The 13,392-nt window shown below is 38.6% G+C and overlaps 1 protein-coding gene across 1 annotated transcript in view; it reads right to left on the bottom strand.

Moving 5' to 3' along the window:
• Positions 1 to 952: 952 nt before the first annotated feature.
• The window catches only part of DCN (decorin), a 48,913-nt gene continuing 36,473 nt past the window's right edge, over positions 953 to 13,392 (bottom strand). The window contains exons 5-9 of the mRNA XM_024220376.3: positions 12,416 to 12,629; positions 12,067 to 12,180; positions 10,716 to 10,809; positions 4,832 to 4,970; positions 953 to 2,514 (exon numbers count right to left, since the gene is read on the bottom strand). Coding sequence (XP_024076144.1) covers positions 2,320 to 2,514; positions 4,832 to 4,970; positions 10,716 to 10,809; positions 12,067 to 12,180; positions 12,416 to 12,629 — 756 coding nt within the window. The 3' untranslated portion in view covers positions 953 to 2,319. The remainder of the gene's footprint in view (positions 2,515 to 4,831; positions 4,971 to 10,715; positions 10,810 to 12,066; positions 12,181 to 12,415; positions 12,630 to 13,392) is intronic.

Here is a 13,392-nt window from a genome sequence, read left to right on the forward strand (position 1 = left end):
TGCAGGTGTATTATCATGGCCTTTATTTATTCCAACCTAAAGAACAGGTCTGAGAGGCAGTGAGGCCACATTATATTAGCGGTGGTTGGATCGTACGAGGGATGTAGTCTTTGGGGACAGCATTTGCTTTAACATTGATCATACATTCATCTTGTAAGGACTCAGTTCCTTGTATGCAGAGGTGAAGTATGGACTGAATCCCACAGATGTGGTACATAACAGGATCTCAGCCATATGAGACATATGACCACAGCATGAAAGAAAGGTACTGGATTGGACTAGTTCTACTTCCAGGTAGGGAGAAATGGGAAGTTTTGGTTATATACAGATTTAGATGTTTACGTAATACATTAACAAAAGTTGTGGCCATTTATTTAAACAATGTACATATTAGTTGTGTGGAGTCTTTATGGCTGTTGACGATCCTTGTATCTTTTGCTGAAATGCTATTTTTGTAGTTTTCTGCACCACTTCCCAGTGAATTATGTCAAATATCCCAAAAGCTCCTATAGAAAAAATACACTTTGATGGCTGACATCCTGCCAAGTAAAGATTCTGATCTTAAACTCCCAGATACCCAGAACTAAATAAGGAGATTATTTGACTGAATGCATGGAAAAAACATGAAATAAGTATGCAATTAAATTCTGTCCCCATCTCTTATGAATATTACGGGTCTTTATCATTTCTGCTAGTTACAGTAGTGACAGCTACAAAAAGAACATTTTGTTTCTCATGAAAAGAAATTTGTAGAAGACTGCTGTGTAGGAAAGTGGTTTTTGTTTTGTTTTGTTTTCTAATTTCTTTGGGGAATAAGAGACAATTTGTGCTCATTTTAGCTGTCACTGAGTATAGAAGGTTTTTATTTTTGTGGACCCATCCAGGATTAGAATTCTGACAATTTGTCTGTTTTGATTACATAACCTACATAATAAAGACGAGGAATTGGGAGTTTGCCTGTATTACAGCATTCTTTAATATAAAAGCCATACAAGTTTTACAAATTGAAAAGATTGACTTGGAGAATTAAGTGGCCTCGGAAGGTTCTTTTAACATGACAACTGGAATGAGTATAAAAAGAACTTTTTAGACAATGGAAGTAGAAATGTGCAGCCTTCCTTTGCCACGCCTATTACCCTCTCATACCAACTGGAGAACCCAAATACATGGATTGCTTTCAAACCACTCTTAGAAGAAGAAGGGATTTCCAAGAATGATGTCCCAGTTCTGGCCAGTGATTTATTCTCATTCCCAGAAGTATGAGTTAGCTGATATTCCAAGTCCCATGAATACCTTCATTTCTTCAGATAGGCAGGCTGCATATCTCTACTTGACTTTTAAAAAAAATAGTTAAAAACTGAAAACAGTGAAGAGAGTCGACTAGTGTACAATACAGAATCAGTGAAGAATGTTGAAATGTTTAGTTTTTATATCTATACGTGGATTAATATATAAGGCTAAATCATAATTACCTCACTCTCACAAGTAGGCCCAGTGAAGACAATGAGACTGCTCATGTGATTAAGGTGTGCTGGATTCGCCCCAAATAATGGTAGTCATCATGATCCAAAAGTAGTGAAGAACAGGAATATATGACACATGTCTTGTACTGCAAATTATTTATTTTTTTAGGCCAACAAAACTCTTATTTGCTAACCTTGACTAGAATTGCTCAGGTAGATTTGTAAACACTTAGAAAAGGAAATATGTATACAATATGAGTTTGTTTTATTTTTTTTACCAAAATAATGACATTAGCAACAATTTATATTGCCTTTGCTAAATAGATACATTCAGAATTAGGCTTTAAACATGTTATAGCAGATATTTTTAAACCTCCAGGGCTTGATTTAAGTTTAAAGGGGCTAACTGTGCCCAAGAATAAAAAATAGAGTCTCATCTCCTTTTTACTCTACCAATTTCCATGAGTGGCTATAAAAACAAAAAACCAAAAAAACCCAACAACCCTCAATCATTATCATTTGTTTTTAATATCAAAAGATTTGACAAATATGTACCCCGAATCTCATATACAATGGAATGTGAAAACTTGTAGTGTTCAGCTAACTGAAAGATACCACAGAAAGCATTCTGGCAAAATGAAGGCTGAAATAAGTCTAAATAGAGTACAGCTGGCAATTCTTTTGATGGTGTGTTTTGTCTTATACACTTATACAGAATCACTTATTTTTACATCAATGGGTGATATCCACTCAGTGAAGTTTCCAGTATTTGGCTTCAATTGTTAACAATTTTTAAACAGGCTTATGACAACAGGTATTTGTAGCTGAAATACAACCGAGCCCCATCTCTATGGCTCTATTTGTAATTTCCAAGCTGTATTGCCGAACGTTCATAGACACATCGGAAAGTAGATGGCTGGATTTCCCAGTATTGTACAGGGTTGCTGAAAAGACTCACACCTGAATAGGAAGCCTTTTTGGTGTTGTATCCAGGAGGGCAAAAGTCGCTGGGGCCAACAGAAGCAATTTTATTGTTATGAAGGTAGACTACCTGAAATATATACAATTGTATAAGTGAGAAATCAGACTAATCTGGCGAAGTGCGTAACTAATCTGGATATCTCAGAACATCAGTAAACATTGTACAGTTCATCACAGCATAGTAATCTACCTGCTCCTCTAAATACATTCTCATTTGATACTTTATGCTCATTTTCCTGAGCTACTAAAAATGTAACTGAACTTTGCCATGGCTAATAACTAGGGATCCTAGTTTTCTGTGATTAAAAAAAAATAATCTCTGATTAAAAAAACATAAAAAGACACCTTTTTCCACACTTAAAATGAAATGCTGAACTTTAGTTTCCCTAGATACAATCTTTATTGAACACAATGTTTATTGATATAGTGGAACCCCGTTTATCTGAACTAACTGGGACTGGGGCCAGATCAGGTAATCAAAAATCTGGATAATCTGGAGAGCTTCAGCCCTGCCACACGAGGCTGACAGCCTGATCCCTGCCGCCCAGGGTTGACAGCCCCTCTTCAGTTAATACAGAGTGCTGCATAATGGAGGCTCAGATAAATGGGGTTCTACTATATATGTTTTTATTTTTTCACAAAATGTAAAAACTAAAGATTCTCTGTAAAAATGCAAATTCCGCACTTTTCTCACATTTTTCCGTGGCAAATGGATTTGTAGGATCCTTGCTAATAACTTGGTCAAATAAAGCTGTGTCACTTCTAATCTAAGGGCCCAATTAGAAAGATACTTAAGCACATGCCATACTTCAAGCAAGTATTTGGGACAGCTCATGTGCTTAAAGTTAGGCTTGTGCTTAAGTATCTAGCTGAATAAGAGACTACAACCTAAAAACTAAACCAAAACTATAGCACTGTGATATAATCATTATTGATGGTAGACATTTTTCAATCATAATAATTCCTTTGGCCAACATATTTGTTACAAAAGTGGATAGGCACAGACAGGGAAAGAGAGAGTGTGTGTTTTTTTCAAAGTGAATATAGACTGTTTTCTATTTGGTCTTTTGCTTCAATATAGGGAATATCATCAATATTGTGATAATTTTAACTCCTTGTCAAGAGCAACTATAAAGATTTTAAGGTTGACTACAGCATGGGCACTATTTTTCCACCAATGATTGCAACGTATAATTCCATTATTTATGACAGATGAGGGTTACCTGATAGCAATTGTGAAAAAACGGGACAGGGTGGGGGGTAATAGGTGCCAATATAAGAAAAAATCCCCAAAATCATGACTGTCCCTTTAAAAACGGGACATCTGGTCACCCTATGACAGATGCTGTATGCTTTAGGCAAGCTTGATGATATTTTTCTCTTGTACAAGATACACATAGCTGGGGTTCAGAATGATAACTCACTTGGATATGGAGGGACAAAATACCTGAGGTTGTTAGTTTGGTATCTGTATTTTTATTAGCATTATTTTAAGAATTGAGTTATTTTCTGAGTGGTAAAGCAACTATGATATAGGTCATCCCAAATAAGTGAGCAAAAAGCAGCGAAATGTGCATGATAAATTTATCATCAAATTTATTATCTCCATTGCACACATTTATGGGTCTGTGGACCTCCGCACTAAGGGGACTATGTACCTCCATGTCCATATACTCAAAATTAGAATTGAAATGTCAATCCTCTAATATGCTACACTTTCTTTTACATACCAACATACATTCAATGGTGTAGTCCAGTGGTTCTGAAACTGTTAGGGTGACCAGACAGCAAGTGTGAAAAATCGGGACAGGGTGTGGGGGGTAATAGGAGCCTATATAAGAAAAAGACCCAAAAATCGGGACTATCCCTTTAAAATCAGGACATCTGGTCACCCTAGAAACTGTGGGGGTCGCCAGGGCTGTCTTAGACTTGCTGGGGTCCAGGGCTGAAGCTCGAGTCCCACTGCTAAAGCCCAAGGGCTTCGGTCCTGGGCAGTGGGTCTCAGGTTACAGGTCCCCTGCCTGGGGCTGAAGCTCTTGGAATTTGGTTTTGGCCTGTGGACCTGGGGCAGTGAGGCTTGGGCTTTGGCCCCTGCACCCAGGGCGGCGGGGCTCAGTCGGATTCAGGCTTCAGTCCCCCTTCCTGGGATTGTGTGGTAATTTTTGTTGTCAGAAGGGGGTCACGGTGCAATGAAGTTTGAGAACCCCTGGTGTAGTCAATCACTAACAAACAGTGGATATGAGGCTTGCCTCAAGTCACAGTTTGGGGGCACAAATGAAAAAGATAGGATGGCCAGTACTGTGTATTGTTCAAAGATCAATAGTAGTGGACCTGTTTTTCAGTCCCTTTCAATTATTGCACATCTGAGTCCATAAGATATACTTTACCTGGATGTATTTGTGTTCAGCCAGCCCACCAGGTACTTTGGCAAGTTCATTGTTATCCAAGTGGAGTTCTTTCAGATGAGGTATACTGGCAAGAGAGCCATTATCAACAGCACTGATACTGTTGAAACTGAGACCCAGTCTGCAAGAGGAAATGACACTGAGTAAACATTAGCAAAACAACACATTCTCACAGGTGGTTGCCATTGCAGTTCTTGACAAAGTATGTGGTTTTTCACATTTATCACATAATGGTGCAGGATGGCCTTATGTATTGCTAATGGGATACAGAATCACAAAACCACAATACATTTGGATGAGCAGGAAATTCCATGACTTGAGCTACCAGAATTATCATTGCATAATTCAATTTGTTTCCACTTCACCTTGTATTGCTGAGTTACTTGCTTACTGTTGCTACAGCATGTATTTGTGTATACACTCACATCTATAGTAGGCACCAGGCTATCAAAACTGATTTCCTAAAATTCACCTTATGATCTTTTTGCATGACAGGTGGAATATTGAGGCTCCAGACTATAAATTTCTCTTTCTATTTACGTGACCCCATTACAGTGTATCTGAGCATCTCACAAACATGCATCAGTTTATCCTGACAGCATCCCTGGGAGATACGGATGTATTTATATCCATTTTACAAATGGGGAACTAAGGCAGAGAAAGATTTAATGACCTGCCCAGCAAAACACAGTAATTGTGTCAGAGCTAGGAAATGAACCCAGAGCTCCTGAGTTGCAGCCAAGGGCTGTAACCACATAACCATCCTTCCTTTTAATAGTATGCACATTCTGGATTTATTAGCACAATTTGTGTCCAGACTGGAAAATCTGGTCCTATGTGTATTTGCGTATTGTTGCCCTTCAGGTCTGAAATCACTAAAATTCATGAGTTTCCTTCTCTAAAGGATCTGGTAATCCAAGTTAAAATAGTCTGTTCTTCAGCAAGAATGCTATCCTGTAAAATAATCTTTTGTAATATACCTAGTAGGGAGGAGCCTGCTTTATCCTTTAACCTAAAGCATTGCTTTTTAATTTTCAGTAAAATATATTCGTTGTGGGACTTCTTAACTATACAACTCCAAGAAACAGCCCAAGAATTTTATAGATGTAAATCAGAACCTCTAGCAACAGTAGAACTTACTATAGATGAAAACTACTAGAGAATAATGGTTTCACAACAATCTGCTATGGTAATGCTGTATAGTTTATACCAGGTACAGAAGCCAGATTCTGGATCTAATATGTAACCACACAACACAACTGAACACATCTGATTAGGCTTTACAACCATAAAGAAGTTCCCAGAACTGATGCCAGTCAAGAGTAGAACCCCTTGTGCAGAGTGTCTTTAATAAAAGAAACATGCAAAGAAAGAGTAATGCTAACATCTAGTACAACTCACTATATTTAAACTACAAACAAAACTAGTATAACTCTACAAAACTATTAAAGGTCTGACAAAGGCCTATTGAAGCCTCCTACTGACATTAGTGGGCTTTGGATTAAGCCCTAAATAACTGATATAACAGTAACATTACTTCTATAAGAATCAACCTTAATGTAGATCAAAAGATCCCTTACCTTTACTAGAAACTTGGTATCTGTCAAATCCTAAGAACTTCACTTAAGTTCTTACTTAAACAAAGTTCCCAATGATTACAGTGCATAAAAACTAAGTAAAGACTTCAGGATTTCATTTCATGTAATTAGCTTGGCCTGAAGAGCAAATAACGTATTGGAATTGTTTAGAAAACTTTGGCAATGTGTATCACACAGGATGTTTGGGGACGTGTCAAAAATATGGTCATTTTGGCAAAACATTGTATAAAATCTTAATGAACACATATCTAAAACATAATTTGGATACAAATACAAGTTTCTAAACAGACGTGTCTAAGATAAAGAGCATTCCATGGGAACAGCAGAATTGGCTTTTATTTTTGTATACTGACAAAGATGAAAAAGTGTCATACAATAGTTTTAGTGTTAGAACAGAGTATGGTTTTCATCTTCTTTCTTTTTTTCTGTAGGGATAGAAGGGGAGGAAGTTGGGTAATGGTTCTTAATATAATAGCTTTTTATATTTGTAAATGTTTTACAGATGTTTTAGCTGTATTAGTCTCATCACTGAATAACTTGTGAAGACTAAGAAAGAAACAATATATAAAAATAGAAATGAACATTTATATTGTAATTCAAAAGGATATGTTCAGCTTCTTTAGTTTCTAACCCGGGGTGGCCAACCTGAGCCTGAGAAGGAGCCAGAATTTACCAATGTACATTGGCAAAGAGCCACAGTAATACATCAGCAGCCACCCATCAGCTACACCCCTCCCTGCTCCCAGCGCCTCCCGCCCACCGGCAGCCCCGCCCATCAGCGCCTCCCCACCCCTCCTGATCAGCTGTTTCGTGGCGTGCAGGAAGTTTGGGGGGGAGGGGGAGGTGCGAGGGCACTGCAGGCTCAGGGGAACGGGTAGGAAGGGGTAGAGTGGGGGCAGGGCCTGTGGCAGAGCCAGGGGTTGAGCAGTGAGCACCCCCCGGCACATTGGAAAGTTGGCGCCTGTAGCTCCAGCCCCGGAGTTGGTCCCTATACAAGGTGCTGCTTATTAACTTCTGAAGAGCCACATGTGGCTCTGGGGCCACAGGTTGGCCATCCCTGCTCTAACCCCTCTGCTGGCTCTTTCCCATGTTGCTGTCATATGGATTACACAAACACCACAAATCTGAAAATTAGCATTTAGGCCCAGATACAACTTCCACTGTATGCAATGGGAGACTTCTCATTGACTTTTAATGGGAGATAGCCCTTAGTACAGTCATGTACCTAATGCATGCACTCTCCTGTGGAACTCCATACTATATACAATCTACAGAATCATTTGTCAAGTTAGAGGGTTTTTTTTGCTGTAGCTTTGTGTGAACTGTGTTTTAGGAGACTTAAAAGTAAACTTAAAAAAAAATTGCGGTTCTACTAGTGGTCAAGGATTCACCACAGTGTAAAGAGTAGAACTAGGAAGAGTCATCATGCTGAACAGTTGCCATACCAAAATGTCCTAACACAAACATACACTGAACTGGCCTGTGTCTGAAATGTTAACTGCAGCTTAAGGAAGCTATTAAATTGTTTAACCATGACATGTTCCAGCAGAAGCGAAGTCAAATTCTAGCCTAACTGGGTGGCTACAATAAAGTACCTACATTTTTATTTAGGCACTTAAATGAAAGTAGCTCAATTTTTCTGGTTGTTTTTTTGGCTCTTGTATTTTATTCAACACACCCGTGGGGATGCTGTTCCAATGGCCCTAGCTTTCCCTCCTCTTTCTTCAGCCTTCTTCTCTCTGCCCCATCCCCACTAATCTAATCCATGATTAATCTAAATTTAAAACCAGGTTGATTGAGCCTCACGGTTTGATAATCCTGCAGCGTGCTGTAGTGTAGTATGAACTTGGCACAACCCTCTTCCCAAGCCAGTAGATTTAATCTAGAGCCCCAGAAAAAAAACTGAGTGTCTTTCTAAAGACCTCTGCCCTCTACAAGAGCTCCTGCTGTCTGATTAAAGAAGTAGTGGTGGCCTCTTCACCACTTCTTTCATTGGCCAAAGCCATAATCATACTCATCGGAAGAGAACGGGTGAAAAGGAAGTAAAACGGTAGTTCTTCAGAATGAGGAATTTGGAATGTGTAGTTCCTCTTCTGGACCAGATTTGGTTGGAAATATTTGGATAGCTCAACAGTGGTGGGGAAGAAAGGGGAATGCCAGGACCCATACTACAAAGTAAAATATTAGGATTTTTGTTTTGGTGGTTTTGGAAGGTTTTTTTTTTTCATCATTTCTATGAAGGTTGTTACACAAACCACTAACTTTAGACTAAATGGTTGTAGTTAAAAGTACTGCTTCCTGGTCCTTAATTCATAAGTAGTTTTATTTTTCTCACATGCTTACAAAAAAATTCAGGAGCCTTCCAATAAGGCATCAGAATTTTGTGTATGGCTCTCTGGGTGAAGGTGTATCTGTGATAACACACGGTGACAAAATGAGATGCACAGCAGAGGACTGAACATTTTCATTACTGAAATGTTCTGTTTGGATTTTACAAGCCCCAAAAAGCTGTTCCAAGAGACTGATTCCAGAAAGAATAAAGGGACTATCCACATTTAAAATATCCAAGAAACTTCATTTGAACCAGTTATATTTACTTCAGTGCATTTAATTCCAAGCCAAATTAATGTAAATAGAGAGGCAAATTCAGCTCCTGTTAGCTTCTAGTACATTTTCCAACTGTCTCTCTTCTCTGCCTGCATTCAGTCAATCAGATGAATGATAGACATATAAAGAACAGGAGTACTTGTGGCACCTTAGAGACTAACAAATTTATTAGAGCATAAGCTTTCGTGGGCTACAACCCACTTCTCCGGATGCATAGACATATAAGTTATCTCAATGACAAAAAAGGCCTTGATAAATTAAATATGTCTTCATAAAGCAATATAAAGTATCATAATCTTATAACTTCCAAAGCCCCAGTTTGATAAGTAATACATTACTGGGCCCATATTACTCTCTGATGGGATGGTTAATGAGAGGTAACCCATGGATAATTCTACTGGTTATTAGCATCCTCGACTGAAGTAATAGACATCACCCTACATTTTCCTGCATCTAGAGGAACCCCAAAATACCATTATTCAAAAGAAAAAAAGCCCACCTTCCTGCACAGAGTATGATTCTTTTGCATTGTGCTGTTGACCCACAGCAGTGCAAGATTTACCTCACAAACCCCCTAGTCTGCTTGACTCTCATGGCTTTGTATAGTCATTTACAGTGTAAAGTGAGTGAAGAGTTGGCGTAAAGTGTTACCAAACCATAAGTGCAGCATTTTACACCTACTTTGCATGCAGTCTGTACTGATGTATATGAGTACACAATGCGGTGAGAATCATATGCACAACGCTTATTCAAAATATTGCACATGATATTTTCAATCAGTTCACTGAGTCATTGTCCTGACATGTATTTTGCCACATCTACCTACTGTCAGGTTCTTCTTACACCTTCCTCTGAAGTATCTGCTGCTGGCCACTGTCAAAGACAGGATACTGGCCTAGATAGACAATGGGTTTGATCCAGTATGGTAATTCCTATGTTCCTACCTATTTCTCTCATCCTACATTGATGTACAGGTGTAAGTGCTTTGCTGAATTGTAGCAATAGTCCCTAGTGGACAGTTTTGCACAGCATATCACAAACATTGGCATTCCTACATTTCCAAATTTTCCTTTTTTTTAATCCTCAAAATTTGAGAGCATTTTCCAAAACAGATTTTTGCTAGGTCTGTTCAACATTCATTCCAGGGTAACAATATTTTTGCCTGGTAAATTCCTTAGATTTCAAAAAAGTTGTTTGAGTTACTCAGTGGCAAAGTCCCTGTGTTCTCACTAAGCCTCGTCTACACGGTGGGTAATAATCACTATGACGGTGTGATTTCTAAAGTTCACTAACATGTTCCACATTAATTGGCTCATGTAGACCTTGCTGGTGCGTACTAATGGTTCCCTATTGTGCTCTGACTTAGTACGCTTTCAAACAGCACTAAGTTAAAGTGTACTAGGGAACTTTGAGTGCGCACCAGCAGGGTCCATATGGGCCAATTAACACACAACACATTAGTGTGCTTTAGAAATCTTACTCCCTTAATGGGCATTGCCACACCATGTAGACAAGCTCTAACTTTTCCTGCTAAATGGTTTGGCACATCTCAAGCTCAAAGATTATCACCCTTCTTAACTACAGAGTGATTTCTTCCTATTGTGTGCATTGCAGCTATTGTTTTTACATAATACTTGTAAGTTATGTGAAAACATTATTACTTAGCCAAGTTGGCGAGTCCAGATAGACTTTCAGAATCAATTTTGGTGATCTTGTTGCCGTCAAGATGAAGCTCCGTAAGGGATGGAGGAAGGCCTGAAATAGAAGGTGTCCCAAAAAAGTTTTCAGTATAACTCGAACATAAAAATGGGCCTGATTCTCAATTCTATTATGTGTCTTTTATATTGCTAGAGTGGTGTGAAAGGGCCTTAGCATAACTGAGATCAGGCCCATTAATTTTGGAGCATGGACACATCAGAGAAGAATCAGGAATCTTGCAACTTGCACTTTGAAAAGTATTTGTTTTAAACATTAAAGAAGAACTTTCACAATGACAAGAACTTGAAAACAGAGGATTTTCAAATACATTTCACTCAAAGTGAACTGCTAACCCCTGTGCTGGGGACCAACATTCACCAACTAAATCCCACATAAATCTTCAAAACAGCTAAAGGGGACTCTGCACAGAGGTGAATTTCAGCCTGCACACATTTACACATGCAGGTGTTAAATTTGGACCCAGATGTCTTTGATAGTTAACAACAGTGGCAAAAGAATTAATTTAAAAATTACTTTTGTATAGAGCATATTTAAATATGAATTTTAGTCTGCAAATCCCATTTATTACAGAAAAACACCCAGGACACAATATTTTGACTATCTTAGGCAGTATGTACACAAGAACAGCCATAACAGAAAGTGAGGGGGAGAATAATACTAAATAAAAAACTTCTGGTATTAACTTTCTGAAATTGTGTGCATTTTTGCAACAGTTTACTGGGCAAAATGTTAATATAGCTACCATCATTTCCTGCAGTTTGGAGCCATGTTGTATATTTTTTAATCCTTTTTGCATAGGTTACATTAGAGATCTTTTACTATAATATACAATGAATTATTCAAAAAATTGTAAACTTTTCCATTTTGCAGATGAATGCTTCTTTGACCCTGAAGATCACACTCACTCACAATCACGGGGCCTGATTCTCATCTCATTTACATTGGTTTTACACCAATCTAATGCCACTGAGTTCAACGGGGTTACTCCTGATTTACACCAGTGTAATTTCAATCAGAATCAGGCCCACAAACATTTCTCCCACTTTCTCTCTCAGCTGGAAGAAAGCCAAAATAAACTGGTTTACCTTTGTAACTGAATCTCATGCAGAGCTCTGTTAATGGAATATCAAATTGCACAACCCTTGTACTAGCTCAGTCGAGATTTGGAAGTGCCCAGATTTAACTCAAAAGGCTCTGATTGTCTTCTGGTGGAATCTGACCATGACCTTGAAGTCTTACTGATCGGTGTATTTCACATGCCTGAATCTCCTAAAATCTCAGAGCTGTTCTTACCTCTAGGGATAGTAGTAATGTTGGTATCTGAAATACGGATATAGGAGAGCTTCTTCATCCCTTGAAAGGCTCCATTTTCAACCCCTGAGCTCTTGAGTGGGTTGGTGCCCAGTTCTGCAAACAAAACATGTTTGTGAACTGTCCGGTAGTTTACATTTATAAGTATTAAACAAAAGAGCATTTTTTCCTTCAGTGAATCATGGATAATTTGGCCAATTGCTGTAGACTATCAAGACACTTCTTGGCTTACCCATGTAAAAGATATTTCAAGTACAGTGGGTTAAGAGTAATATCTAGAAAATATATACTCCATCAAGTTCCTTTAGCAAAAATCTCTTATGATGCATACCTACGACAATCATACTATTCAGTCCATTAAAGACAGCTTTCCTCAGCTTGGTGATCTCATTCTCATGGGCACGGAGCTCCTGAAGGCTTTTAGGCATATTTTCTGGAAGTTCCTTCAGGTTATTCTTGGAAAGGTAAAGTCTCTCCAGTTTCTTCAGTGGAGCAAAAGCTGTAGGGCTGATCTTGCTTATCTTGTTGTTCACAAGGATCAATGCCTGTAAAATAATAAAGCAGGAGATTTTGTTACCTCCATTGTGGGCATAAATTTAGGGTGAAGTTGCATTAAGATTGAAGAATTCAAAAAAAACCCACTGATTCGCTGTGTTGGCTGTGTTGAAATGCAATGCAGAATTTCAAAAAATCAGAATAACACATATTAGCACAAGATAAATAACTACAAAAATACCTACACAACTACTTATGGCCAAATCCTGCTCTCTGGTGCATGTGCAGCTCCCATTGGTGTCCATAAGAATCATGTCTACCTCCAAGGACAAAACATAATCCTTTCATTTGACACCAGTGGAGAAGAGGCAACTCACATAAACATAACTGCATCACCACCTCAGTCTCTGTAGTAATAACAACAGAAGGCCAAATTGTGTCACTTAGGGCTCCCTGGATGTGATGGGGATGGGAATAGGAGAGGGGAGTAATTTGCAATACCTATTTTGGGTTGCAGTATTTTGCCCCTACCACCATGCAGCCAGCCAATTCTCCCCCCATTCTACCCAGTCTCTCCAAGGAAGAAAATCTGTGATGACTGCATAAGGAAAGGGCACAATCTAGCCTACTGATAACGTATGACTTTATAACTATCCTTTGGGTCTTCCAGTCTGTACTTGCTAGTTTTTTGTCTGACTCAAATCACAAATCACATAGCGTGGCCCTTGAAGTCAATGGGATTACTCACATGTGTAAGGACAGCTCACTTTAGTAACAATTGCAAGATCAGCATTTTGGTTTGTAAATCCAATA

Source organism: Terrapene carolina, unplaced genomic scaffold (genome assembly GCF_002925995.2).
Source record: "Terrapene carolina triunguis isolate 2854851 unplaced genomic scaffold, T_m_triunguis-2.0 Scaffold68, whole genome shotgun sequence".
Taxonomy (NCBI): domain Eukaryota; kingdom Metazoa; phylum Chordata; order Testudines; family Emydidae; genus Terrapene; species Terrapene triunguis.